The 26,811-nt window shown below is 38.7% G+C and overlaps 1 protein-coding gene across 8 annotated transcripts in view; it reads left to right on the top strand.

The window, feature by feature from the left end:
• Positions 1-26,811, top strand: part of plch1 (phospholipase C, eta 1) — a 77,949-nt gene that overhangs the window by 41,483 nt on the left and 9,655 nt on the right. For all 8 annotated transcript variants that reach the window (XR_003599028.1, XM_028044724.1, XM_028044725.1 and 5 more), the window contains 11 exons: positions 3,628-3,798; positions 4,306-4,399; positions 7,980-8,183; positions 8,710-8,830; positions 11,542-11,713; positions 16,762-16,869; positions 20,438-20,593; positions 21,369-21,431; positions 23,269-23,363; positions 24,589-24,686; positions 24,795-24,974. Coding sequence is in view for 7 of the 8 variants with exons in the window: in XM_028044724.1 (XP_027900525.1) it covers positions 3,628-3,798; positions 4,306-4,399; positions 7,980-8,183; positions 8,710-8,830; positions 11,542-11,713; positions 16,762-16,869; positions 20,438-20,593; positions 21,369-21,431; positions 23,269-23,363; positions 24,589-24,686; positions 24,795-24,974 (1,462 nt within the window). In the remaining variant the exon portion in view is untranslated. The remainder of the gene's footprint in view (positions 1-3,627; positions 3,799-4,305; positions 4,400-7,979; positions 8,184-8,709; positions 8,831-11,541; positions 11,714-16,761; positions 16,870-20,437; positions 20,594-21,368; positions 21,432-23,268; positions 23,364-24,588; positions 24,687-24,794; positions 24,975-26,811) is intronic.

The raw sequence follows: 26,811 nt of genomic DNA, 5'->3' as shown, positions 1-26,811 counted from the left end.
TGCATATTTATTTGGCAATGGTATCACCTGAACATGGAAAATATTTATAGCTTAGCTTACTCGATGATAAGTAGGTGGTTAAAAGTGGGTGTTGTTCTCATAAGGAAACGAAGACCACAAAACTCTCAGACAAATCAGAGATAAGCATGTGGAGAGGTTTATAAGACAATATCCTAAACATTGGACATCCAAAAGTGATGAAAAGTTGGAATATGGGCTACAATCATAGATGTTCCAGTTAATGTAAATCGTAGGCAGTTGTAAGCAAATGGGGTTTTTAGCCTTGACTTAAAGGATTTAAAAGTGTTTCAGCATTTTTGCAGTTTTGCAACTGCTTCTCCATGTGTGGTTCTGAGTAGAACAACAGACAACTGTTCTATCAAGGACTTTTGTGCTAAACCAATCAGTGATTTATAAACTTACAGAAGTATTTTAAAAGCCATTTTCTCAGATTAAGGGAGCCAATATAAGCACCTTAAAACTGGAGGGATGTGCTCAACTTTTGTTGTGGGCTAACTGCAGTTGTCTGATTGAATTTGAAAAACACTTATGAAGACGCAATAATCACTGAGACTAAAGATAAATATATGGAGGCATTTCTTTAGCTCTTCTTGGGACGTTAGTCCTTTAATCCTCAAAATGTTTTCCAGGTGATTGAAGGCTGGCTTTGTAACTGTCTTTATGTGACTCTGAATGTTAAGTTACTCTGAAGTAACTGAAGCTGTGTGCTGACTCCTGATCGTTCCTCCTTTGGTCCAGATTGATTGTATGAATATTAGAATAGCTAAATTCATAGATTAGACGGCGAAAAGATTTAAGACTGGGTTAGAAGTTCACCTCTGATTCGAATATACAGTCATATTTCAACAGAAAGTTTGGGAAACTAATACAAAGTCTGAGTCAGAGGATAAATGCAACAAACAACAGCTCTATAATTCATTGGCTCAGGGAGGCCCAATGCGATCTCTTTCCACCAATTTTCAATATTTAGTAGTAAAACCTGTTGAAAACCATAAATTGTCTTCCTTCCATGTCCCAGTTTTGCACTACTTTGTGCTGACCCAGCACATAAAATGGATTGTATTCTGTGCTTATGCTGAATGTGTTTGGAAAGGTTTGATGGACGAGAAAACCAATGTAAGGTGCTGTTGTGTTTTTCAACCTAAAATCAAGTTATTCGTAAAATTCATAAAACATTTTTGTCAGGATCTCAATGAGTCCTTTAATAGTCCAGGAGTTTCTCGGAGTCTTTAATATACAGCATGGTTACTTTTTTCATTTGGTGCCATAATTAAAAATACCCAAAGTCACTTCCTAAACTCTCTCATTTCCTTTTACCATTATTCAGTCGACAGAGCAGGTGACATGCTTTCCCCCCCTTTATGCCAGTGTAAAATAACCCAATAAAATAACTCACTTTTTGGATTGTGATCAGCCTGAGAAAGTTGCCGCTTTATTTTTATGCTGTGATAGACGGTACCATTGCCATTTTAACAGCTTGTGCAGCCTAAAATACCTAAAATCTGTTTACCTTCTGTCGACGCATTCCAAGTCCATTGGACTGTTTTATCCTGCTGCTTGCTTTGTGTTTAGATTCTGTGTGTGGGCGTGTGGGTGTGTGTGTGTGTGTGTGTGTGTGTGTGTTCCGGGAGGATGAGGGAAGGGAAATGTGGTACTATTAGATTTGTTGTGGAGTCGAATGGACCCAGCGACATACAGTTAATATCAGACACTGAAAAGATGCAGCAAGACAGGGGGAGTAATATCAGCAGAATGGATCAATGTTTAGAGAAATGTAGGCTTAGAAAAGAAAAAAATAATCACTTGTGGAGGGGATTTGTTGGTGTTGAAACGCTGGTACATTTTGCCTGATTGCTAGTGGCATTATGTTATAATCTACAATGTACCAGGTTTCCCCCAGAAGACTGGTGGTAGGAAAGTCTGCTGGTTGTCCCACTGTGTTTCTGCGTAAAAAGAAAAATAAAAAAAGGCTAAAAATTGAGAAATTTCAGAACTAAAACATCAACAACAAAGAAGTTTTATTTAGCAGTGCACTAAGTAAAATTCTGCAGGTTTTGTGTATAATCAAATCCATCCATCCATCCATTTTCCGTTCACCCTTGTCCCTAATGGGGTCGGGAGGGTTGCTGGTGCCTATCTCCAGCTACATTCCGGGCGAGAGGCGGGGTACACCCCGGACAGGTCGCCAGTCTGTCGCAGGGCAACACAGAGACATACAGGACAAACAACCATGCACACACACACTCACACCTAGGGAGAATTTAGAGAAACCAATTGACCTGACAGTCATGTTTTTGGACTGCGGGAGGAAGCCGGAGTACCCGGAGAGAACCCACGCATGCACAGGGAGAACATGCAAACTCCATGCAGAAAGACCCCGGCCGGGAATCGAACCCAGGACCTTCTCGCTGCAAGGCAACAGTGCTACCAACTGTGCCACTGTGCAGCCCCATAATCAAATCCCATTGTCTTTTTAAAACATAAATAATGTTCTATTATATATAAACCTAGCTTAACCCATCTTTGCTGCCACTGCTACTGATGTATTAAAATAAATCAACAACAATGTTTAGCCTGGTGGGGGCTCAAGTAAAGCCTGGTGGCCCGCCAGACTTATAATACACTGATGGGAAACCGTGGTGTACTATTATTATTATTAATATTATTGTGGTTATTGTTAATCTTTTACACATTTTTAACACCTTTGTGTGAATCTACATATCTTAATGCAGCTGTTGTACCTGAATTTCCCCAGAGTGCGACAATAAAAGCTGTTTCTGTCCTAATTTCTACTCTATTCTATATGAATTTGAAAGGATAAAAGCGACTGGGAAATCTAGAGAAACGCTTGTTCACACCTGTATGTATAACTGGTCTAGATGGTTTTGGCAAAAATGACAAAAATAAAAACATATTTAGTTTACTGCCTACAGGGATCCATTGCTGCAGTTAAGGTCTGACACAATACATTACCAATAATTAAGTAAATAAATAAAATAGAAACAATCTGACCACAATAACAAATTTAATCTGAGCATGGTGCATTTGCTCCAAGAATAAAGAAAGTCTACGTTCTTGTCTTTTCAGTTTAACAATATTTCATTTATTTATTTTTTGTTTTCATCTTTTTTGTGTTCTTTTTCTTTTCTATGATGATGGTGCTGTTGTCGGTTTTGTGCTTCTTGTGGTTTCTCTAACGTGGTATTTTACACATTAAATCCTCTGTGCCCGACTGTCAGAATGAATCCACTTCATTTCTCATTTGACTAAATTGTGGTGACACCGACTTTATGTTTACTCGTTTCTCGTGAGAAGGGAATTGTATTTGCTTTGCGGAGCCACGCAAACCGTCGGATGAGTCGAACGATGACGCACAGATGATTTGTATTTGTACTTTAAAAAAAAACAACAACATTGTATTGGACAGATAACTGGTGAAGCTTTGATTTTAATGTCAAGAAGTTAACATGTTCTGTAGGAAAGCTGTTTTTTTATTTAAAATTTAAACACCAACAGGAACTCTTTCTTTCGTATCGATAAGCATTGAAGGTCTTGTGTAACTAAAACAGTGTAAAATGAAAGAAATCACCTTTTCTCTCCGCTCAGGAAGCAGACACCGACGATCATCAGGGCACGCTGACGTACGAGGAGTTTTCCGTCTTCTACAAGATGATGTCTCTGAGACGGGACTTGTTCCTGCTCATGATGGCGTACAGCGACAGGAAGGACCACCTGACGGCGGAGGAGCTCGCCAACTTCCTGCGCAACGAGCAGAAGGCGAGTAAATATACCTGGTGGAAATGTCTCTTAATGTAAAAACACTTTCCCTTCAGTCAGCCTCTTTAGCTTGAAATATAACCACGGATAAAAAGGCTTGATTTATGTTATTACGACATACAGTACGTAATTCCTCATTTGATCTATCACAACTAAACTGACTTGTTTTGCTGGAACTCTTGACTTGTTTCATATATATGACATACAGTTGTCTGATTTATAATCAGTCATTTTGCTCTACTTAATTGTCCCCAACCTTTCATAATCTGCATAATTATTTCTAGTGACTTTTCTAATGGCCAGTTTTCCCACTATTATTGTTATAATAATAATAATTATAGTCACTATTATTAACATTAGAAGAATTGACATTATTTTTACATTTATGGATTTTTTTTGCTGTACATTTGCATATTTTTTTTCTCTTTCAACACTTGTAAGAAATGTACGTCACTTGCTGTATTTTAGTAAGTAACCATGTTTTTTTTGTCCAATTTCTTAATGTAGATGACCAACGTGACGTCAGAGTATGTTGCAGAAATTATCGACAAGTTTGAAGTATCAGATGAAAACAAACGAAGAGGCGTTTTGGGGATAGAAGGTAACGTTCTTGTTAGTTCCTCCCCTTTAAGAGCTTCTTTGACGAATTTGCATGCAGCAGATCATTTTCTCTCATCTTGTTGTTTGTTATGGTTTTACTGTATAAGGCTATTTGTGAGTGAGCATCAAAATGACTCAAACTGTAAGACTAAGTGTTTCTTTGAGCCTATTTTAAGTGGTGAAAGCCATGCAAAATAACATCTGAGAATACAGAAAAACTAAAGACGGTTAAGACATTTTGAACTGAGCAGTATGTCATATTACGTAAAACAAAAAGGAAAAAAAAATGTTTAGTCTTAAAATGTAAAGACATCTTGGTAACGCTTTATTTGACGGGGTGTTCATAAGACTGACATGACACTGTCATAGACATGAAGGAGTCTTTATGAATGTTTATGACTGTTGTCATTAAGTGTCATTCGGTAAATAACGACACTTTTAATGCAGAGTTGCTCTAAAAGTTGCCTTGAAAGTCCATTAAAAGTAACAACTTTGCATTAAAATGTCATTATTTACAAAATAATGCAAAGTTGGGACTTTTAATGCAACTTTTAGAGCAACCTTACATTAAAAGTGTCGTTATTTACAGTCATAAATGTTCATGAACACCAATACATGTTTATAATAGGTATTATGTCATGTTTATGAGAGTGTCATGTCAGTCTTATGCACACCCTGTCAATAACCATATCTTTCCTGTTGTAAAAATACTGAAAGATAAAAACACAAAAAGGCAGTTGTCTGTTCATTTGATTTAGTCATAACCCGACACAAACTGAACAGAAAATTTTTCCCAGCATGACCAGTAAAATGGTCACGCTGGGAAATGGTGATGGAAATTTAATGACATTTCTTAAACTATGTTAGGTGCTAATGGGAGTTTAGTCCAAAAACTGTGGCTGGCAAAGCTGCGCAGGTGAGAAGGATAAGCACAGCTCAAAAGTTTTTAGTAAATTTGAAAGGCTGAATGTTGGGCTTAAATTAATTTTATGGGAAAAAAAGATAAAAATCAACAGATCTGAAGTGTAACATGTTGTGTGTAATGTATATTTCTAATACATGCATGTCACTGTTTGAATTGAACTACTGAAATAAATGAGCATTTAAATTATATAAGAATTTATTGAGCTGCACTTGTATATTTGTGTTCTAGACTTTTTGATTATTGGAAACACATAAGAACACTTTCAAAATAATTGGTAAAATAAAGAGTTTTAGCCCTGATGGTCTCCTTCAGGGGGAATACATATCTATATAAGAAATATAAATTATTCCAACCTAATTAAGTAGCTGAAAGGTGGCCCTGAAGAGGAAAGAGAGGAAGGGAAGGGCTCCTGTACTGGGAAAATTGTCTGATTAAAATATGAGGCTTGTGGAAAATAAAAATTGAGACAATGTTGGGGGTGAAAAGGGAAAACACTAATCTTTGTCACTAAAAAATGAATGCATACTGTGACTGTCTACTTGATCAGACTATGGTTTCTTCCATTCAACCCATAAATGTACAGATTTTCATATTGACTGAGCTTTTATATTACAGCAGCAGTCACAAAGGTTCACATGAATTGCCTTTGTTAAAGTAATATTATACAAGTGTCATTAGCAAATGTAATGTTCATATATAATAAGTACATAATATGCGTTTATTTTGCTCGTTACAAACCTCAGATCCTCGTTTTCACGATGCAGTTTGTTCACTTTAAGTTAGAAGATCTTTTTCTTCCTTCTCACTCCTCTTTAGATCTTGATCTCACAATGTTATTGTGCTTTCTTTTTTTTTATGAAGCACAAATAGATTTGTTGTGTGTCATAAAACAGGGGCCAACGTCCTGCAACCTTTAGATGTCTCCATGGTGACGTTTTTACCTGTGCGTTGAAGCAGAGACACCCGGTCCTTGAAGCCTGGATTGGACGTAAAACATTTAGATGATAGTTCAATATCTAATTTTATGTGACTCACATTTCACACGAATATGTCTTTTAGATGCTAATGATTAAAAAAAGTGCGAATTTAAACCGAAGGAGCTACATGCTAATTATTCAAAGCTTTTGCATAAATCAGACAATGAAATGTCAAATCGATGGTGTTTTGCACTCAGAAGTGTAAAAGTCAGCTTCTTTGAGATGATACGAATAACGATTTTTCAACAAAGCACTCTTTGTGTGTTCTGAGCCAAAATCCGAGCACAGAGGTTGAGGCTGTGACCAACTACCGAAACCTTAGCAAAAGATTTTAAACGCCCTACGATCGCTGTTCAGAGTGACTGCCAGTGATTGGTGAAATTTATATGGAGATTCTGCAAATAATTACATAGTTGACTGACGCCCCCAAAAAAGTAGAGGTTCAGTGAATAGAAACACACGGGATATGAAAGAGCAGTGTTCAGCGGTCAACTTCAGATTTCATTTGCAAATTTCACAACTTTATAAATCATAATCTGTCTGCAGGTGAAAATCCTCCACAAATATATCCAAGCAAATTTGTTCATGTATATCTTTGAATTTTTATAGATAGATAGATAGATGGATAGATAGATAGATAGATAGATGGATAGATAGATAGATAGATAGATAGATAGATAGATAGATAGATAGATAGATAGATAGATAGATAGATAGATAGATAGATAGATAGATAGATAGATAGATAGATAGATAGATAGATAGATGGATAGATAGATAGATTGTAGTTCAGTCTCCCACAGCACCAACACATCAAACAATACATCACTACTTAAATAAATCTTTAAGAATTAAATTAAGCTTCACATACATGTGAAGCTTATTATAAAGGATAAAGTTCAAGCGTTTACAAAAGGATCACCATAAGGTGTTTTTTTATATAAAGGCTGTTGCACATAATATATATATAACTTCACAGCACGTTCTTTGTATTCAATAAGTGCTCTTCTTTCTTAGAGTTATCACCATTTTTTTTTTTCGTGAGGAACATCCTGTCACTCTGTGCAGCAAAAGCAAAGGACAACCTTGAAGAAGCAGAAGCTTCTTTTAGCTTTTTAAACCTTTCAACTTGTGAATTCAGGATGCAGAGTAGTGAAACAAAAAACATTTTAAACAAATTACAGCAAGCTTTTGTGAAATTTCACATCTTTCCATGATTTACATTTCAACATAGTTGAATCTCCAAAAAGTGAGTTTAAGATGCTGACATGTCTTCCAGATCTCCATTCATCCGTCCATTTATTTACATTTTATCCTGCTGCTAATGTCTGGAGATGAGTGTGGAGTTTACTGCCATCCAAATATTTCCTCCTGATGCAGCCGTTGTCTGGTCTCGATCTGTTTGATGATGCTGCTTGTTCATTAATCCAAGCTCAACAAGACCCAAAGTGGTGGGATAAACGATGCCACCGGGAATCATATCGTGCGAATAATAAGTGTGTTTACCGCATTTCGCTATGTCGTAGTCCTTCGGAGTTTATCGACCGGCAAACACACTGGCAGACAGACAATCACCATGTTAGGCATGACATTAAAGCCCTTTTTGTGAATGACAGGAAACATCGGACTCGGTATATGCAGATGATTCCAAGCTGATTTATCTTCTTTTGTTCCTCCAGGCTTCACGAGTTTCATGCGCAGCCCGACGTGCGACATCTTCAACCCTCTGCATCACGAGGTGAACCAGGACATGGAGCAGCCGCTGTGCAACTACTTCATCGCCTCCTCCCACAACACGTACCTGACCGGAGACCAGCTCCTCTCACACTCCAAGACGGACATGTACGCCTGGGTGCTGCAGTCCGGCTGCCGCTGTGTGGAAGGTGCGCTCGCGTCTTCATCCGTACCGAAGAAAAAATGAAAAAGAAGAAGAAAGAACAAAAAAAGAACGTCTAGTGGAAATTTTGTTATGTTAACAATGGCTCAGTCAGGATATCATCTCTGCCATCTCACTTGTCATTCTGTCATGGCTCAGACAGAACAGCGCCATCATTTATGCTATCAGTAACACTCTGGGTTTTTCTTACTATGACTAATCAATATGTCTGCTGTGAAAATAGACTATTGCAATCCGTGGTTTTGTTTTTTTTCTGCTTATTGTTACGACAAACTCTGTCATTTAAAACAAAAGTGCTAGTTTTTATTGATCGCTGTCAAGAATAATTTCTTTTATGTTTAGGATGTTCTCTGCTGCTTAAAAAACCAGACGCACTTAAATTCATTTAAAAATAACGAAAATAGTTGTTATAACCCAGGATGAAGTAGTGAAAAATGCTGCTGTTTCACATTAGAAATAACTAAATATTATTTCTGCCCAACACTAATTTCTTTTATGTCGTTTTCCCACAGTGGATTGTTGGGACGGACCCGACGGAGAGCCGATGGTGCAGCACGGATACACCCTGACGTCCAAGATAACATTCAAATCCGTTATAGAGACCATCAACAAATACGCCTTCATAAACAACCAGTAAGTCAGAGCTGCATGTTGCTAACTCTAGACCAGGGGTGTCAAACTCATTTTCGTTTTGGGCCAAATCAAAATCATTAGTGCTCTTAAAGGGCCGGTTGTCCCGGAATGTACTGATAAAACCCATTAGAAATATTCATAAATTCCTAAAATTAAATAATATTGAACATCTTTCCAGTCCCTCCAGAATTTTGTGATTGTTTTGCAATAAAAAACTAATTGGGAAATATTTGCACTTATTTATGACGGTAAATTTGACTTTTTATTACTCGCTGTATAGATCACGGACTATAATCTGACAACAATTAACGAGGCAGCTGTTTAGTACAAGTAAGAAAGTTTTTGACAATTTTTAATAAAAATCAGCAGTAAACTGTATTAGTGCAAACAAGTGTGTGGATTTGTTGATTTTGTGTGAACTTCCACAATAATTCGCAAGAAACTGGAGGGACTGATTGATATAATTTGGCAGTAAAACGATAAAAACTGTTTACTGATTTGATTGATTGATTGATTGATTAAACAGACATTGTGTTTAGTCTAGGATGTAGAGGGCCACATAAAAGGCTACTGTGGGCCAGATTTGGCCCACGGGCCTCGAGTTTGACGCTTGTGCTCTACAGGATGAGAAAGGAAATTATATAAATAAATAAAATACAAAAGCTATTTAAAAAAAATTATTTTCAGCAACTGTGATTCTAGGAGTAATTAGCACCTATAAGTGAACCATCTGCTGAGCGGAGCTTCGTCTGGCTCCCGGAGGAGCGGCTGATTGTCTCTGTGGGGCCCGACGGTACCTAAACAAAGTTGTGACTGATGCGGTTTCATGCTGACATATTGGCCCACTTTCACTACTCACAGCGTCTAATCTTGGCGATGGCTGAGTTATCAAGATGATTATTTAATTCAAGTACAGGCACTGTTTCGGCTTAATTAAGCCAAACGTTGCTGCCTCATCCTGCAGACTGTTGAAAATGTAAAATTAGATTAAAGTCAAGTGTCCTAATTAAAGTTGTGCAGACGTAACAAGTAATTAATGCATGCTAGTAGTTTAAAAATATAACGAGGTACCTTTTTTTGTTGATTCGTCAAAAGCAGAAAAATCACAAAAAAACCCCCATAAAATTTCTTAAGTGCATCTTTTTTTGATAATGTTTTTTATGTAGCCGACTAACTGCAAGCTAAATTACTAAAGTCTGGTTTCAGCTTGTTGTTTATTAGTCTATTAATCTATTTATTTACTCTCACATGCTGGACTGGGTATTAACACACACAAAAAATAGTTTTTGACAGTTTTAAATAAATTTTCCATAAAGCTACATACATGGAAAAAAATCAGGTTACATGCAAAAATCTATATTTAATTAAAATGTTTCAAATCCTCTAATATTTAACATGCATAATTGCTGCCCTTGTTAAACACTTAAGCCTTCTGAATTAAGATCATGCAAATAATACTGAATTTATAATTCTCTAGTGTTATTTATTTTCTAACTTTTCTTTTGCCAAACTTGCTGCTGTATTGCTAATATACTGTAAATTTACAAGTGGTAGAACAAAAAGCTAAAACTGCAAAAAATATATTTGTATATTATGGGTTTAGAAGCTGTTTTTGTGATTGGACAGTCACTTCCTAAAGAGTTTACTCAAAATAATATAATGCTCTTTTTTTAAAGCCACTCTGAACCTTTATCTTCCAAAACTTAATTACTCTGAACCCTGAATCTGCCCTGGGTTGTTTGTTGTGGGTCTTTCTCATGGTGGAGCAGCTCATATAAATGACCTGTTTATATAAATTATCCACTGAAGATGAGGTCATGTGACCTGCTCTTTCCTGGTTGACCACAGCAGAATGTTGTCAGGCGGGGGCGGGAGAAAGAAACGTAAGTGATTCACTTTGCAAAAGTTCTCAACCTTAAAACTTTTAAAATTTTCACAACAGCTTCATTCTGACTTGTTTAAAGTGTGAAACATAATGTAACGTGCCCCCACCATTATCCCGGTTAAATTTCTACTTCTTTTTTACTCTAGTGGACGAGTGCAGAGGTTAAAGAATGGTCCCAAAAAACTCCCAACATAATTCTGTAAAGTACTTTTTTAAGGATATATTTGATAATCTCTCACTTTGCAAAGACAACTCTCACCTTTGCTAATTAGGAAAAAAGACAACCTGCAATTCTTATTAATTCACGCCTTATTAATTTCCAATCTGTCATAATGCTGACAGGGAGAACAGATTAATAAATTCAACACACTCTGCCTTACCATCGTCTCCCTTGTGTCTGTCCTGCTCACTGTTTCCACCAGAAGACAAAGCTGATATTTTATCCTCAGTGCTGCATGCTATTGTGATTAGTGGCCTCAGGGCAACATTTCACTGCAAAAAACAAACAAATCTTATCAAGTATGTTTGTCTCGTTTCAAGTGCAGACAACCTAGTACTCTTAAAACAAGACAAAGCTAGCTTACAAGCACCTTTTCAGCAAACTATCGCATCTTGTTTTAGGTTAATAAATCTTGAAAATAGATGTAAAGTAATAGGATGATTAAATTTTACACCTATGGATGAAGAATGTCTTGTTATAGGTAAAAAAAATCTGAGCTACTTTTTGGTTCGGAAAAGGTAGATTGAATGTTTCATTGAAGTGTGCAGGTATTTTTGGCAGTTTCAAGCAAACTTTTTCTCTTTTTAAAAAAAATTCTACTTAAAGATACCCGGTGATCCTGTCCATTGAGAACCACTGCAGCATCCAGCAGCAGAAGAAGATTGCCGAGTACCTGCGGGAAATCTTTGGAGACAAACTGGATGTGGGAGAGATGCTGAGCAGAGACTCCAAGACACTGCCCAGTCCGCACAGCCTGCAAGGGAAGATCCTCATCAAAGTAAGGACTCATCAGTGGACAGTTAGTTGCGGGATGGACTGGGCGTCTGTGTTTTTCATTTTTAAAAGCCGCGAAACGGGAGGAGGACTTATAACTCACTTTTTCTTATGAATGCGTGAATGAAGGCGTCTGCTTCCACCCTCCCTCTGGTTCCTTCCACTCAATGTGGAGAATAAAGAAGAAGCGCTCATTATCTATCAATATTTTATTTTATTTTTTACCTAACGTGCGTTACCAAGGGTGGGGGGAGTGTGATCAGAACTGCATGGCCACTAATTACTTCCTGTGAAGAGGATGAGGAGAAGGAAAAATGAGAGGAAAGTAGGTCATTTTATTAATCATAAATGGGACGGAGGGGAAGTGGAAGTTTCTGGCATAAATTAACTCGGCGACAGACTGCTGGCTGTATGGTATACAGTGGAAACAGCGGCTAATTGGTGACTCATTTGGGGTTGTAATGCCATTTTTATTTAATTTTTTTCAAATACTGCCAATTTTAGCAATGGATAAAAATAAATCAGTTTTATATTAAAGATAGAATGTGTAATAAAACTACCTGTTCGACTAAATCTTTTTGTACCCAGATTAGAAATTTTCTTTTAAATTAAGAGGCATGAAAAGCCGAATTTCAGGCAAATTTTTTTATGAAACACAAACTTTGTCACAAGTTGCATTGAAATAAAGCAATAAAGAAGGAAAACTGACACGGAAAAGTTGGTGCAGGTTGCTGACGATGGCGGGAATTTGGATGATGTTTGTGCTCAATGTTTTTCATGAATATGAGAAGTTGCATTAAAAAGCGTTTCGCACTCCAGTTATCTGTGTCTTAAGAAGTTTTCATTTGCAATTCTGAAAAATACCGATGCTAATTAATCCTCTTTAGTTGCTTAGTGTTTGTAATAAGTTGAAAAAAACACAATGCTGCGCAAAATTATAAAGGCATCCCTATATTCTTTTTACTTTACCGCGATCAAAGACTCAGACTTTGATGTGATTCTTTTAAAGTCGTCTTAAGACAAGCCTTCTGAAGGTTTTTCAAAGTTTTTTTTTCCGTCCAGTTTTTGCACCAGGCCATGGAAGCATATTGTTTAAGAAATATGAGAAATGGAGGACAAATCAAAATGTTCAAACCTAAAACCTTTAGATCTGACAAAGGATTCATGGCCTGCCAGATTTTAGCTAATAGCTCCTAGAAAGTCACCTGGTTCGTTCCGATTCTTTTCTCCCCATAAACTGATTTGCTAAAGTTTACAGTTTTCCTGCTCCAGCACTTAATTCAAGCAAATGTATTCACAAATATATTTGGCCCCTTACAAATTTCCCCATATCTTTACTTTTTTGTCACATTCACATGTTGCATATTATTTTCAAATTCTGATATCAGAGAACGACTACCTGAGCAACAAAAACCCAACATATTTTGATTTCACTTATCAAATGAAAAAAGCAATGCAAACAATCCGGCTCAAGACAGGAGGTTGCTGCAGCCGATACTATTTCATTTTCTCTGGGAGTGTCGTCATTAGAGAATAAATGTTAAACTATGTGGAATAAACACGGGTTCGTTACATCGACGCTCAAAGTCTATAAATCAGTTTTGCAAACCACAGATGGTCAGGAATCCGGATGCTGAACGTTTAAAAGTATCGCATCAATTACTCTGGACAAACTTTTAATTTTGAAGTTCAAACTCTGTTTTTTTATTTTGTTTTTGTATTTTTAATTGGTTCAGTTAAATAAATTATGTCTTTGTGACAAAGGTCCTAAAAAATTTACTTTAAAATGATACGTTTTTACTGTTGTTTCATCCTTTGGGTTTTGGAGCCTAGCTGTGCCTGAAAGGTCGACGCATCTAAGCTGAGTGGCTTACAAGCAAACATTTTCTTCAAAACAGTGAGGTGCTGACCAGAAATTGTTTAAAAAGGAGGTAAAACGACTTTCAGAAAGCCTGAAGAGATATTGACTCAGAGTGGATGCTTAGTCTGAGAAAAACGGGACGAGAACCTCTCAAGCGGCAAGTCTTGAAGTTTGATTTTATTTTGTTTGCCTCATAAAAAACATACAAAAGTTTCTAAAAGTCAAAAGCTGCAAATGACCTGCAAATTCTACCATCTTTTGAGCTGATCTTTTCAAGTTTTAATTTTTACACCAAATTAAGTGTTTTTTATACATTTAAGACTTATCTTATCTAAGGCTTTCCTATTTATTACATTACCGTAGAACAGAAAGCTTGTACGGGGGCTTAAAGCTGAAAACCTCAACATGCGGTCTGCCTTACCTGACAACATTACTGAGGGAAGCACACGGGCTGGGAAGCAGCGCAGGTCCGTCTGTATGCTTATTTGAAATAAATGTCATGTCTGAGCCTCACATGCTTATCTCTTCCTGAGCACCTGCCGTGCTCTGAACCAGACAGGTGCTCAGGAAGAGGAGCGGTGCGTCGCGTTTGACATACCTGCACTCGAAGTCAGCCGAGCGCGGTTAGGAAAATAAATCGGACGTTGCTTCGGTGGCATCAAACGTCACATCTAGATTACTGAAGGCTTTCAACAATTATTAGATAATCAGATAAACAGTCTTCGTCTGTTGTGCAAGGACGGTCTGTATTGTTGGATTCCTGGTTTGTTCGCTTCAGGTCAGATGTCTTTGGAAAAAAAAAAAGAAAAAAGAGCAATATTGATTTTCTATAAAGGCCTTTTACTGCCCCCTTCTTTCTTCTCCTCCTTTCTGCCTCTCGTTTGCCCTGTGGACCGGCAGAGCCGGGATGGCACAGCAGCGCAGAAAGAGATATTTAATAAAAAGGTTTTTGAACCATCACACGTAGACAGGAAGGTGATAGACTGCTTGTGGCAGCGGTGGCTGGCCGGGAAGGCGGGTAAATGTACCGCAGGAAGCTTTAAGTCTCCAGCTTTTATTAGAAGACGCTTGGAAAATCCTGACTCCCACTCACACTTTGAGAATGGCTCACTAATGGGCCTTCAGTGCGTCCAAATAGCTTCTTAGGGACTTTCATGGGGATTCTGCTGATGTACGTGTTTTCCTGAGTAAGAGATACAGCATGTGCCCTCTTGAGTGCCTAAATGTGGCAGAATTTGTTTTCACTATGGCTGTAAATTCAGATAAAAGACCATCATGGACACTAAGGTTACCTAGTGTACGGTACTGTGAGAAAGTATTTGCTTCTTTACAGGTGTTGCATTTTTTTTGTCACGCCTAAATATTATCTTTGATGGTTATATGAAACAGATAATCTCTGAAAAATATCCATCTCCTCTGCGTCTTCCTCTGTGGCCCTAATGCCCATTTGCAGAGATAAACCACTTGGTCAGAAACAACCGATCAGAGCCAGGAGGAGGGTCTTAGTGCTGTCTACGCACTGCCAGGCTACGGCGAGCTTCCTACATTAAAAACCTGTCCTGAATGTTCAGTCTTGTTAGCATAGCCACCGATGATGGTTTTCCTGTAACGGTAAGTTGATTCTCCGCCATTCGGACGTTGTGCAGCACATACACGTGCATGACTGACAGCGCCAATAGCTTCCTGCTGGCCCTTATTGGTTGTTTCTAACCAAAACACAAACAAGAGCTTGATTTTTTTTTTTTCACAGATTACACCGTGTTCCAAATTATTATGCAATTGATATTTTCTCAGATTTTCTTAAATGGTCAGTGCAAATGATGGTCAGTATAATTTTCAAGTCATGAACTATTACAGTATAAATCAAATTTTACTGAACAAAGCTCCCCGTGAGAACAGTACTTTTTTCCAAAATATAAAACTCAAAATGCACTGTTCTAAATTATTATGCACAGCAGATTTTCTAAACGTTTTATGGATTATAAAGAACTGCAAACAGTCATTCTTTGGATGTGCAGCATTATGACTCCACCACCTCGTTCCTGACTTCACAGCCGTGTTGGACCCACTGCCACCGTTTCTGCTTGTGAGCTCTGGTTAGTGGTGGCCGAATAGTAGGTTGATGCACCACAAGCCTCTGGAGGATCCTCCACCTTGAGGCTCCAGCAGCTTCAAATAACTGTTTGCTGCTTTTTAAGGGCATTTTAACAGCTGCTTTCTTAATCCGATGTATTTGTCTAACAGAAACCTTCCTCATTTTGCTTTTATCTGTACAACCCATCTTTGTTCTGAATCAGCCACAAATCTCTTCACAGAACGATAACGCTTCAGTTTTCATTAAATATCTAATGTTTTCATACCTTGTCATACGGCACCACACTATCTGATGATTTTCATCAGCAGATATCCTTTCTCTTTCCCATATTGCTTGAAACCTGTGGCCTGCTTAATAATGTGGAACATCCTTCTTAAGTAGATATATTTTAATTGAGCTCATGAGACAAACTAACCAACCAGCTCTCTGAAATTATAGTGATTCAAAGAGCCCTGACACACAATACCATCTATGAATTTAATAGCACAACAAAAATTTAATCTTTTTGACACTTTAATCCAATTTACATAATAATTTGGAACTCATAATACTGTCACGACATGATGACAGTTTTAACAAATAAAAAGAACGTATATTGTTTATAAAAGTTACATAATGCAGCTTTAACCACAAAGCTCATCATCGAACAATAGGGAGAGTTCCAAGACAAAATAGCAACGTTGACCGTAAATAGGAGACAAACAAGCTGCAAAATACCTCAATAATCCCCCAACATGTTTGGAAAACATTTCGATAAACACCCAAAGATAAAACTGGGACTTTTTGGGAGACGAGCATCCTGTTCCATCTGATGTAAAACTAAAACAGCATTTAAGTACCGGAGTACCATACTGACAGCAAAACATGACAGTGGTGGGGAAAAGTGAAGATTCCCTCCTTCCTGCATGGAGGGATACGTAACACCGAATTGTTCGGCTTTTATTTTTAAACCGTCGCGAGGTTCGACCTGCGTGGGCTCCTGCATGTAAACAAAACACTGAAGGAGGGCCTGTGCTGCCCTTAGCGTGGAACATCCGACGATCAAACGAGTGCGTTTCTCTCTTTTCTTCTTTCCCTCCATCTCCTCTCCATCCAGGGGAAGCGCCTGCCTGCCTATCTGTCTGCGGACGCCGAGGAGGGGGAGGTGTCTGACGATGACAGCGCCGACGAAATTGAAGAGGACTTCAAACTCAAGAGCAGCAATGTAAGCTACAGGAATGTGGCAGTGTGTTAACCAAGCATGTTTTAGACATGGCTTTTATTCAGTCTTAAAACATCGTGGCAGTGAGATTCTCAAACATGTCAGCCATGCAAATGTGACACTTGAATCTCCGTTAATCTTTCATTTAGAAGACTAATCTTAAACTAATCCGTCAGTCATTGCAAAAACTTAATAAGTTGCTTCACGGCTTTGTGCGTCTGCGACATTAGCTCAGTTTTAATTTAATTTAATAGATTGTGTTATTAGATATCCCTTTTCATTTCCGTTTAGTTTTCATTTGATGAATGCGGGATGTGTGGCAGTGCGGCTAAGGCCACACTAGAACACAGAGTTCCGATTTCAGCGTTGTTGAAGCTTTACTCGACATTTTATTTCTTTATTTTTGTATAAAGGACAGGCAAAGACAGGCGGCAGATTTTTCATGCCTCGGTTCAGCACAGATTGTCTCCAGCAGATGTGTTGAAATCCGCAACAAAAAGATATCCTGGTTTAAAAGAAAAAACAGGGAGAAAATTAGAAGAAAACTTCATCTCTCCAGATTTAACTTTAGATTTGTGTAGAAGTACTCAATCAAAAAACGGAAAATGCATTATTGGCATGCATTTAAGACAAATGGAGACAGATGGATCCTTTTAATTGATTAAGATTTAAAAATACTTTCGAGGACAAATTTAACAAAAAAACCAACAAATTTTTAGAAATTCAAATAGATCGTTTAGTATTTGAAAACATAAAATGTAGAAAGCTATCCATTTGTAGATCCCAACTATCCTGGTCACTTTGCACAGCATTTCAACCAAAGTCCATCAAAATAAATAAAAATCTGCATTTGGTTTATCAGTCTGTTGGAGCGGCTTTTCCTGCTTCGTGTTTCTCGGTCAACAAATTGATTCAAAGCAAAGTTTTCAACCCTACACAGGCAACAAAACCGAGGTTAGTTAATGTGATCTTGATGAGGCCGTAGTGGAGATAACGACTTCAGTAATTGGCCAGCGACGTTTGAGGTAATTATTGTCAGCAGTAACCAAAGCTTAATGATGCAAGTAGAAAAGAACAAAAGTGAAAACTGAAAGGAGGGTTGTCATTTCTCTTTTGAATTCAACATGAGGTTTTACACCTGCGTGACTAACATCGCTGACATTTTCACTGCAAGTCAGATTCATGCGGATCACTCACTTGCTGTGCGCGCGCCGTTTTCATATTCATACGCAGGCATCATCGTGTTGATATTGTCTGGCACTGCGGTGCCAGGAACATCCTTTCCCAATTTAAAATGGGGAAAAAGCACTGGTCTTATTCTCCAGTTTGGTTTCATAAGTGAGCGTAGCGTCGTTTTTCTTTATTAAGCTGGAGGCGCGGCGCCGCAGATGCCACAGCAGATGACCATCGCCGCTTTGAAAGGGATGTTGGCAGGTTACTGGGAGTTTCTGCTCATTACACCAGTTCGCTTCCACAGCAGTGACTTGCTAGCGCTGCACCAATAGACTGACGCGCCTTTGTTGTGAAAAAAAAAAAACGCTATTTTACCGAGCACTGTCAGGTGAAATCACTCAATCAGGTTTATTCACATATTGTGCACAATACAGAGAGCTTGTAGGACAATCAATGATGAAGCAGGTTTGTGTGAAAAGCTCTTCAGACGGAGACAACACTTGAGTTTTATACCAAGGATAAAGAATTTAAAACAAGGGGCGAGACAGTCTGGTTCTGATTCAGCTGTAGAAAACAACTTCCAACCTTGTACATGTAACCCAAATTGTTCTTTTGGTGAGAGTTCACAAGCATTTCATATAACATGATCAGCAGACGTTAACTTGTAGCTTTTTCCGCCCCACCGTTAATGCGAAAGAGACGGAAGTGGTATGGAGAGAATGTATTTTGTTTTATTGCTAATGATTAGCATGCCACTGTCGTCTGGCATTTAGTGCTAAATGAAATGAAGGAGAGACAAAGAAACAGAGGCACTACCGCAGATGCAGACGTCTAATTGCAGGTCGTCATGCTGCAGAATGACAGAATGTTACTCAACCTCTGGGTAATTTATTCTTTGCCTTTGGACTCACAGTCAAAAGTGAAAATTTTAGTGTTTTTGTCTGTTAGGCACTTCTTAGTTTTTTTAAAAAGATTATAAAGCCCTTATACTTTTCACATTTTGCCACAATGCAACCATATACTGGCAACCATAAATTTCTTTTATTAGGATTTTAGTTTTCCACAAAGACATTAGGTTTGCATTTGTCTTTAGCTTCCTTTCCTCTATCACTCTTAAATAAAATCTAACACTCCACATCACCTGAAAACGCCATCCCACTGTGAAATATGGTGGCAACATCAGTCTGTGAGGAAACGTTTCTTCAGCAGGAATAAAAAAACTAATCGGAGTTTGTGGAAACGTGGGTTGAGATGGAAAGAAGAAGAAGAAGCAAAAAACAGGGCAATCTGGAAGAAACCTTGATTCAGGCTACCAGACACTTGAGTGGTCCACCGTCTCACAAGCAGGAGCAGAAAATTTGTATTCATGTGTTAGAGTGACACAGTTAATGTCTGGATCTGAGTTTAATTGAGAGTCCTTCACAAGACTTGGAAATTGCTCTTCATGGATGTTCTTCATGTAATTGGACTGAACTTCAGTTAGTTTCCATAGAACAAGTGGACAAAAGAATATCCGTAGCTGTGTATCCATTGTCCAAAACAAATTTTGCTAATTGGAATTGCAAAAATAAATTTGCTAAATGGACACACTCCAGTTTCAAAACAACTCATGTTTTGGGTAAAAAAAAAAAAATGTTTGCGCTAGGATGAGTTGGTTTTTCAGCCGCATCGACATTTGTGTATTTTACAAAACTGCACTTTTTTCGCAGTTTGCAAACAGCAGCGACACCCTTATTTGTCGCCGCTGGCCTTCATGGAAAATGAGCAGCTGGCTCCACCAGAAGTGTCACAGCATCATCAAAAGCTCAGTTTGTCGGCTCTTCTGTAAAATATCAGACTGCAGTTTCCACAAAACTTTGCATCTGCTCCCAAACACAAAGGGCTTCTCCTCTGACGGCTGATGATGGTAACACTTGTGCAAGTGTTACCATCCATGATTTTTAATGGCTTATCACTTGAGCAGGCTTATTCATGTGTGATTTGAATTGCATTTCATATTTAATAGAAACACCACAATTGCAAAATTGTGATTTTTTTTAACATGATCAGATTATAGAAAAGCACAGCTACTGTCTAGATGTGCAAAGCTGGAAGACGTACCCCAAAGGATTGGCAGATGTTACTGCAACAGCAGGCAAGGCGAGTTAAAATAAGTCAATATACGCCAAATTTTAAAATGTATATTTGTTTAAAAATACTGTGCATAATTTCCTTTCACCAAGTTTATCAGTCACATACATTCCTCAGGACAACCATGAAAGATTGTGGTTGCAATCTGTCAAAATGTGAAAAGGACATTTTTGCCAGCAGTCAGAGACTTCCTTTCAGCTCTTTGAAATTTGTTTCAGTTTGCCCCTGTCTTGAAAACTGAGCTCTCTTGCATCGCCCTTCCGCTTAGGGCAACGGCAATCACCAAGTGGAGTCTCACATCAGAAAGAAACTGGATTCTCTTCTGAAGGAGTCTCGGATCGTGGACAAGGAGGACACCGACAGCTTCAGCATCCGAGCTCTGCTCCGAGCCACGCACCAGGGCCTTCAGAAGAACCTGCGCCAGGTACGCTCCGCGCCACACAGCCCGCCCAAAGGAGACCCGAGGCGGCTTCCGGGAGCCGCACTCGTGGAGGAGAAACCCTTCGTCAACATGTAAAGCGAACGCAGCGAAGAGGAGGGGAGTAAAACTAGGTCAGGGTGTTAGTCACGGAGGAGGAGGGTTCGGGGAGTAAAGGAGCAGACCAGCTCCTGCCACACTCGCCGGTCAAACATACACGCCGAACAGATCGCAGAGCTCCTCCGCGGGGTTTCTGCATCTTCGTCCGAAGCATGTCAAAACGGGAAGAGTGTGAAGGCGGCCTAAAAAAAAAAAAGAAAAAAAAAAGCCTGAAATGTTGCTTAATATTTCATTTTGTCGCTTGCGTCTTGTCTTATTTTTAGAGATTCTCGGTTTCCCGACTACCGTCTCAGCGCGGTGGGTGTAGTGCATCAGGGCTTCCAACCTGCTCTAATGTAGTCCTACATCGGCGGTGATCCCCTTCACCTCATTCTGTCTCTGAGGCTTTTTCTCTCCAAGTGTTTCTAGCTGGTTTGTTTTTGCAGCTCTCGCCCACTGGCTCGCTTCAGCTGTCTGATGTTTTATTGAGCGCTGTTTGTTGCGCCTGCTTCAGCTCGGAGGCTTTAGGCTTTAAATGACTATCTAGGTGCTAATGTGTTCGGTATTTCACTACCTAATGAAACCCAGATATTAATACAAAAAAAAAAAAAAATGCCTTGCGAGGTAGAAAAGGAGGCCCTGAATATCTTTTCTCCTTTTTTTGTTCTTCTTCTTTGTTCAGAGCTCAAAAGGAGTTCTGAAGAAATCCCAAAGCAGATCCCTTATCACAACATTCAAACAGAAGGTAAGACACAGGAAGACGGGCTTTCTCTGTTTTTTTTTTTTTAAACATTTCTTCTTCCTTTTGATGTGTTTGTGGAGAGGTTCATTCAAATTTAGTTTAGCGGAAGAGAGTCAGGAATATGTTGCTTGTGTTCACCAAAAAACATTGACATAACTGGTTGGCTGGGTTACAGTAGACTGGTTCAATCGCAGTGCTGTTTGCTGATGTTTAATGTTTCATCCTTTTAAAAGTTTTCCTTTCCTAGAAAACTTTGCAAACATTATTCTTTATTTGCCTTACATTTGTTTTTTTTAGTGTTTTTCCTTTCTTCCTTTCCAAAGTTACACATTTCTTCTCTCATCCCTGCTTTCCTTGTGTAATATTTCCTTTCACTCAAAATGCCCTTTGTTGTATTACTCCTTCTTTCACTTCCTACTTCCTTCCTTTCCTTTATTTTTTACATGCTTTCTTTGCGTCCTTGTGTCCTCCCATCTCTCCTTCAGTGCGTCTTTTCAGTTTTGTCCTTCCTTGATTCTTTACTTTCTTTACTCCTGCCGTAATTCCTCACATGTACTATTCTGTCATTTGTAACTTCTTCCTTATTCCTTCAAATTTTCCTTTTCCCATCTTTACTTGTGTCCTTTCCTTTCTTTTGTTTTGCTAATACCTCTCTTCCTTCTTACTTTCTATCTTTTCTTCCTCGTTTATTTAAGTCTCCTTCTTTCCCAGTGTCCGTCTGTCCTTGTGTCATTTTGTTTTTCTTCTCACGTCTCCTTCCCTTCTTTTTTATCATTCTGTCTTCCTCTGTCTTTCCCGTCCTTTTTTAGCTTCCTCTTGTATGACTGTGCTCCACTTCTGTCTTTTCTTGTCTTTTTCTTTGCGCTCCTTCAGTTTTTCATGTTTCTCTCTCCTTGGTTTCCTTCCTTCCTTCCAACTTTCCTAAAGTGTGGACTGACTCATTAAAAAAAACAAATCTAAATGTTAAAAGATAAGAAAAATGATCATATAAAGCACTGACAGACATTTTGAATGGGAGGTAGCATAATTTCATGCCATTAATCGTCGATCGTATTCATTTAAGAAAACAATAGAGAATCTACCACTCGCACAATAATGCAGATCTAAATATGTTGTATTAATTAAAATTAGCTCTGACGTTGTCTTCGTCTTTGATGAAGGATTTCCCATCAAAAATGTTGTGAAATATTGATTTCGTAGCTCAAACTTTTTGTTATTAGCCACATTCCATCCTCTCGCAGGATTTTTCTATCCTCTTTTCCCTCCTGCATTTACACACTCAGGTTTCCACTTCAGTCTTTTATGCCTCCCTCTTTGCATATCATGTGCCCTCCCACGTCTGTGTCAGTGGTTGTGTGCGTGCATGTGAGTACTGTATACAAATGTGCACGCCCACACACACACACACACACACACACACACACACACACACACACACACACACACACACACACACACTGCGGCGTGTTTGTTGGAAATCTAAACACTATAATTACTAAACATTTCTAATCTTCTCAGCCCCCCTTCACTCCAGGAAGGTTCCTCTCTTAAAGAAATTAAATACTGTTCCTATTTCTATAACACACATTCAAACTGTTACTGCTAAAGCACACAGCAGCGTCTATTTATTATGACGGACATAATTCACTAGAGACACTCGTGCTACATCCCTCTGGCCACTGAAGAACCGCCGGGCTGGGATCGAGTAGGCGGCTTCATACATGGTGTGTCATATATTTAGCAGATTTTCCAGGTTGTCAGCTGAAGGCAGAGCATACCTACATAACAGAGGATAGATTTCTGCTTTTTAACTTACTTATGTGTGTTTCAACACTTCCAGAGGCACTCCAAGTCCAGGCTGGCATGTCAAAGCGTGGAGAAGGAGGAAGAGGTTCAGGAAAGGTCTGGGAGAGAGGCTGGCGGACAATTCAACAGGTGACCTTCCAACTGCTTCACCACAACGCTCACAGTCGGGGACAAGCGAATGGCTTGAAGGCTGCCGCCTCGCAGTGGCGCCCCCAGAACATTTCATAGGGTTGGTCAGACTGAAAAGGAAGCATAGAGCATAAAATATTAATCAAGTCTTTTATTTATATAATGTTAAAAATCCCAAACTGTCATCAACATATAGTGAACTCTGCTTCTTAGTTTACACACTTTATGACCTCTAATAACATATTCAAAAAGCCCTGACACACAATACCATCTATAGATTTAATAGCACAACAACAATTTTAATCTTTATGACACTTACATCCAATTTGCATAATAATTTGGAACACGGTGTAGAATAAACAGAAGAATAGCCACCTGCCCTATTTTATTATAAATATATATTTTAGGCTACAATAATGCTGTTGTTTCAACTTATTACAGCCAAACCTTAATTTTATTTACACAGTTTTAATCACTGAATAACATTGCTGCTGCTGTCTGCTCATCTCTACTGTTGTACAGTTTTTATTGGAAATAGCTTGTCTTTTTTAATGCTTAACCCCCCCCGCCCCACACACACACACACATGCAAATTAATCTACTCAGTTGCACATTTCTTTGGACCAGAATATGCTACTTTTTATACTTTCACAATATTTGTGTTGAATTGTTGCCCTTACTGTGCAGTTTGTTGTTTTTTATTCTGTTTTTTATGTTGCATATTCCATCTTTGATTGCTTCTTCTCGCTTTGCCGCTGTTTCACCTGAATTCATATTCTGTTCTATTTCCTGGTAGACGTTTAGATTAAGCCGGTTCTTTGTGAGTATAAATTGATCGAACAAGAATTTTCAGCTCGCTGTTATTTCTTAATCTTTGTTCAAGTATTCCTCCTTCTGCTCTCTGTTCCTGTTCGATGATTCATGTATGAATGTCTTCGGGAGTTATCTCAGCTCCCTTAAATGCGTCTGACTGTGTTTGTCTGAGAACGTATATGCGTGATTTGTAGATGCACTCGTGCAATAATGAGAGAGTATTGCGGCACAGCGTGTGTGCTGGTTCCCATTAAGCTTTTTGCCTTTGATGCTCTTTCCTGTGGTTTGCAAGCTGCCTCTTATGGACAATCCTCTCTACCCTGCCACGAATTTCCACTGTAAATGGGTCAGTGAGACTGACCAAAGTCTATCTGATCGCTCCCCTGTCCTGTTTTTCAAAATGTATTTTCAGGGGCGGACGGAAGAGGAAGACAATGAAACTAAGTCGAGATCTGTCAAACCTGGTGGTGTTCACCAATTCTGTCGCCTCGCAGGAGTGCTTAAATGAAGGTGAAACAACACCGACACCTACACACACAAGCCGTAAATTGCAATGCTTCTCAACCCCCTGTGGACATTTTCTCACTCCCTGCCTCTGTTGTTGTTGTTGTTTTCTAGGGACTCCAGGTGACGTTTTGTCTTTCAGTGAGACCAGAGCGCAATCTCTGGTCAATCACAGGGCCGAGCAGTTCCTGGCTTTCAACCAGAGGCAGCTGTCGAGGATTTACCCCTCGGCCTATCGCATCGACTCGTCTAATTTTAACCCGCAGTTCTACTGGAACGTTGGTTGTCAGTTGGGTGAGAAGTTGAATTGTCTATTTAAGATTTTACTACCTGAAATTATTCACACCTCTCAAACTGTCTTTTGCTTTTTTTTTGTTATGTTTCAGTCAGTAGCTAAATCTCAAAGACAATTAGGTGTTATTGAGGTTCTAAAGGACCAACGTTCTTGTCGCGGCTAAAGAAAAAAGCATCCCAAAAGTTTAAAGCTGCCATTTCCATGTTTCACAAAGGGGATGGTGTGTTTAAGTTGCTGATCACAGCACCTTGTATCGCAAACGTATAGCTTGCGTCTCCAACGGTGGCTTTCACGTGAGACTGCAAATGCATATCAGACTTATTTCTAAACAATATTGTGAATTAGGAATCACAGAACTACGCACGATAATCTGGCCTGTCACATTTAATCCTGATAAAATGCATTAAAATATGAAAAAGTTTAACAAGTGTTAATACTTTTGCAATGCACTGCAAAACTTTTATTAACAATAAGTCGCGTGTTAAGAATTAAAAACACAGTATATTTCACATATTTATTAAGACAATATTCATATGGTACTGTCTATCCACTTAATGGCATACAACTGTAATGTCTAATTCTGGGATAAGCTTTGGGGTGAAACGCGTTTGCACAGATGACTTCATGTAATGACTCTTGTTTTTGGATGATGAACCAAAATCAGACTCTAGACAAGAAGCATCTGATGGAAAACGGGTAACTTTTAAACATGGCAAAGGGCTCTGTAGTGATGAATTTCATATTTAATCACTTAGTTAAGTGAAAATGTAAGGTTGAGCATGATATCAAAAACAAATAAGAAATTGTTACATTTTTGTTACACAAAAATTCTAAATCAAAGACTAGACTCTTGAAAAGAGATAAAAGTAAACCTTACATACTGAAGAAGACAATGGGTGAAATGATAATAAATAAGTAGAAGTAGTTAAATGAAACAAGACAGAGCAGAAAGCAAGTCAGACAGTACAAAGCGGGAGCTCTGCAAAAATATTTCACAAGGTGAAGCAGTCACGGCACATTTCATTAATATTTTAAGAACAATCACAACATTCTTTCTCTCTTTTGCTGATGAAAAATGGGTAATAGAAACCCCTAAAGCAATGGTTTGTGTGTCTTACCTTCATCCGTCTCCCCTTTAGCACACAGCTTTTGAAGACTGCAGAACTGTTCTCAGTTCTAGTTTCAGGCACTTTTGTTCCGTCTTTCTGCAAAAAGCTTGTTTGGATGTTTGCCATCTTGCTGCTACTTCTTGGTTATGTTTTGGTTTTTGAGAATCTGACCTGTAACAAAACTGATGCAATCGTCTGCTTTGAGTTTGGTATTATTGTGCAGCTTTGCTTTTCTGCTGTGGTTAAAATAATCGCAGGAATATTTACGACTAGGGTCATTTCAAGGCCACCTTCCACTGCTATGAAGTTTAAGCAGTGATGACGACTTTTTCCCTTTTCAGGTTAGTATCTCCGACCTTCATATCAGATTTTAGCCTGGGCCTAAAAACTCTGACCTGATCCAACCCAATAATTAACTTTAATTATACGCCTGCACCCGAAGTAAACCCAACATATTATTTTCGTTAAGATTTTACTGCTTTCATTTTTAGGCCACTATTTGAGTAGAAAGCGTAACTTTTGCCGTTTTTAGCTATGGTTGAGCATCTTCCAGCTCCATTTTGTCGCTTGTTGTAACCTCGGGGTGAGTCAAGTGCAAATCATCTGGGATGTGTGATTGATAGGAGCGGCGCAGGGCGGGGCAGCGAGCGCATTTATTATGCAGTGCGCTGTGCTTGTTGCAGTCCAATGAACTTCTGCACCTTATTTTCTTGCTGTCCTCAACACG

This window comes from Xiphophorus couchianus, chromosome 18 (genome assembly GCF_001444195.1).
Source record: "Xiphophorus couchianus chromosome 18, X_couchianus-1.0, whole genome shotgun sequence".
In the NCBI taxonomy this organism is placed as follows: Eukaryota; Metazoa; Chordata; class Actinopteri; order Cyprinodontiformes; family Poeciliidae; genus Xiphophorus; species Xiphophorus couchianus.
The sequence above is the reverse complement of the archived record's forward strand: the minus strand, read 5'-3'. Positions and strand labels throughout refer to the sequence as shown.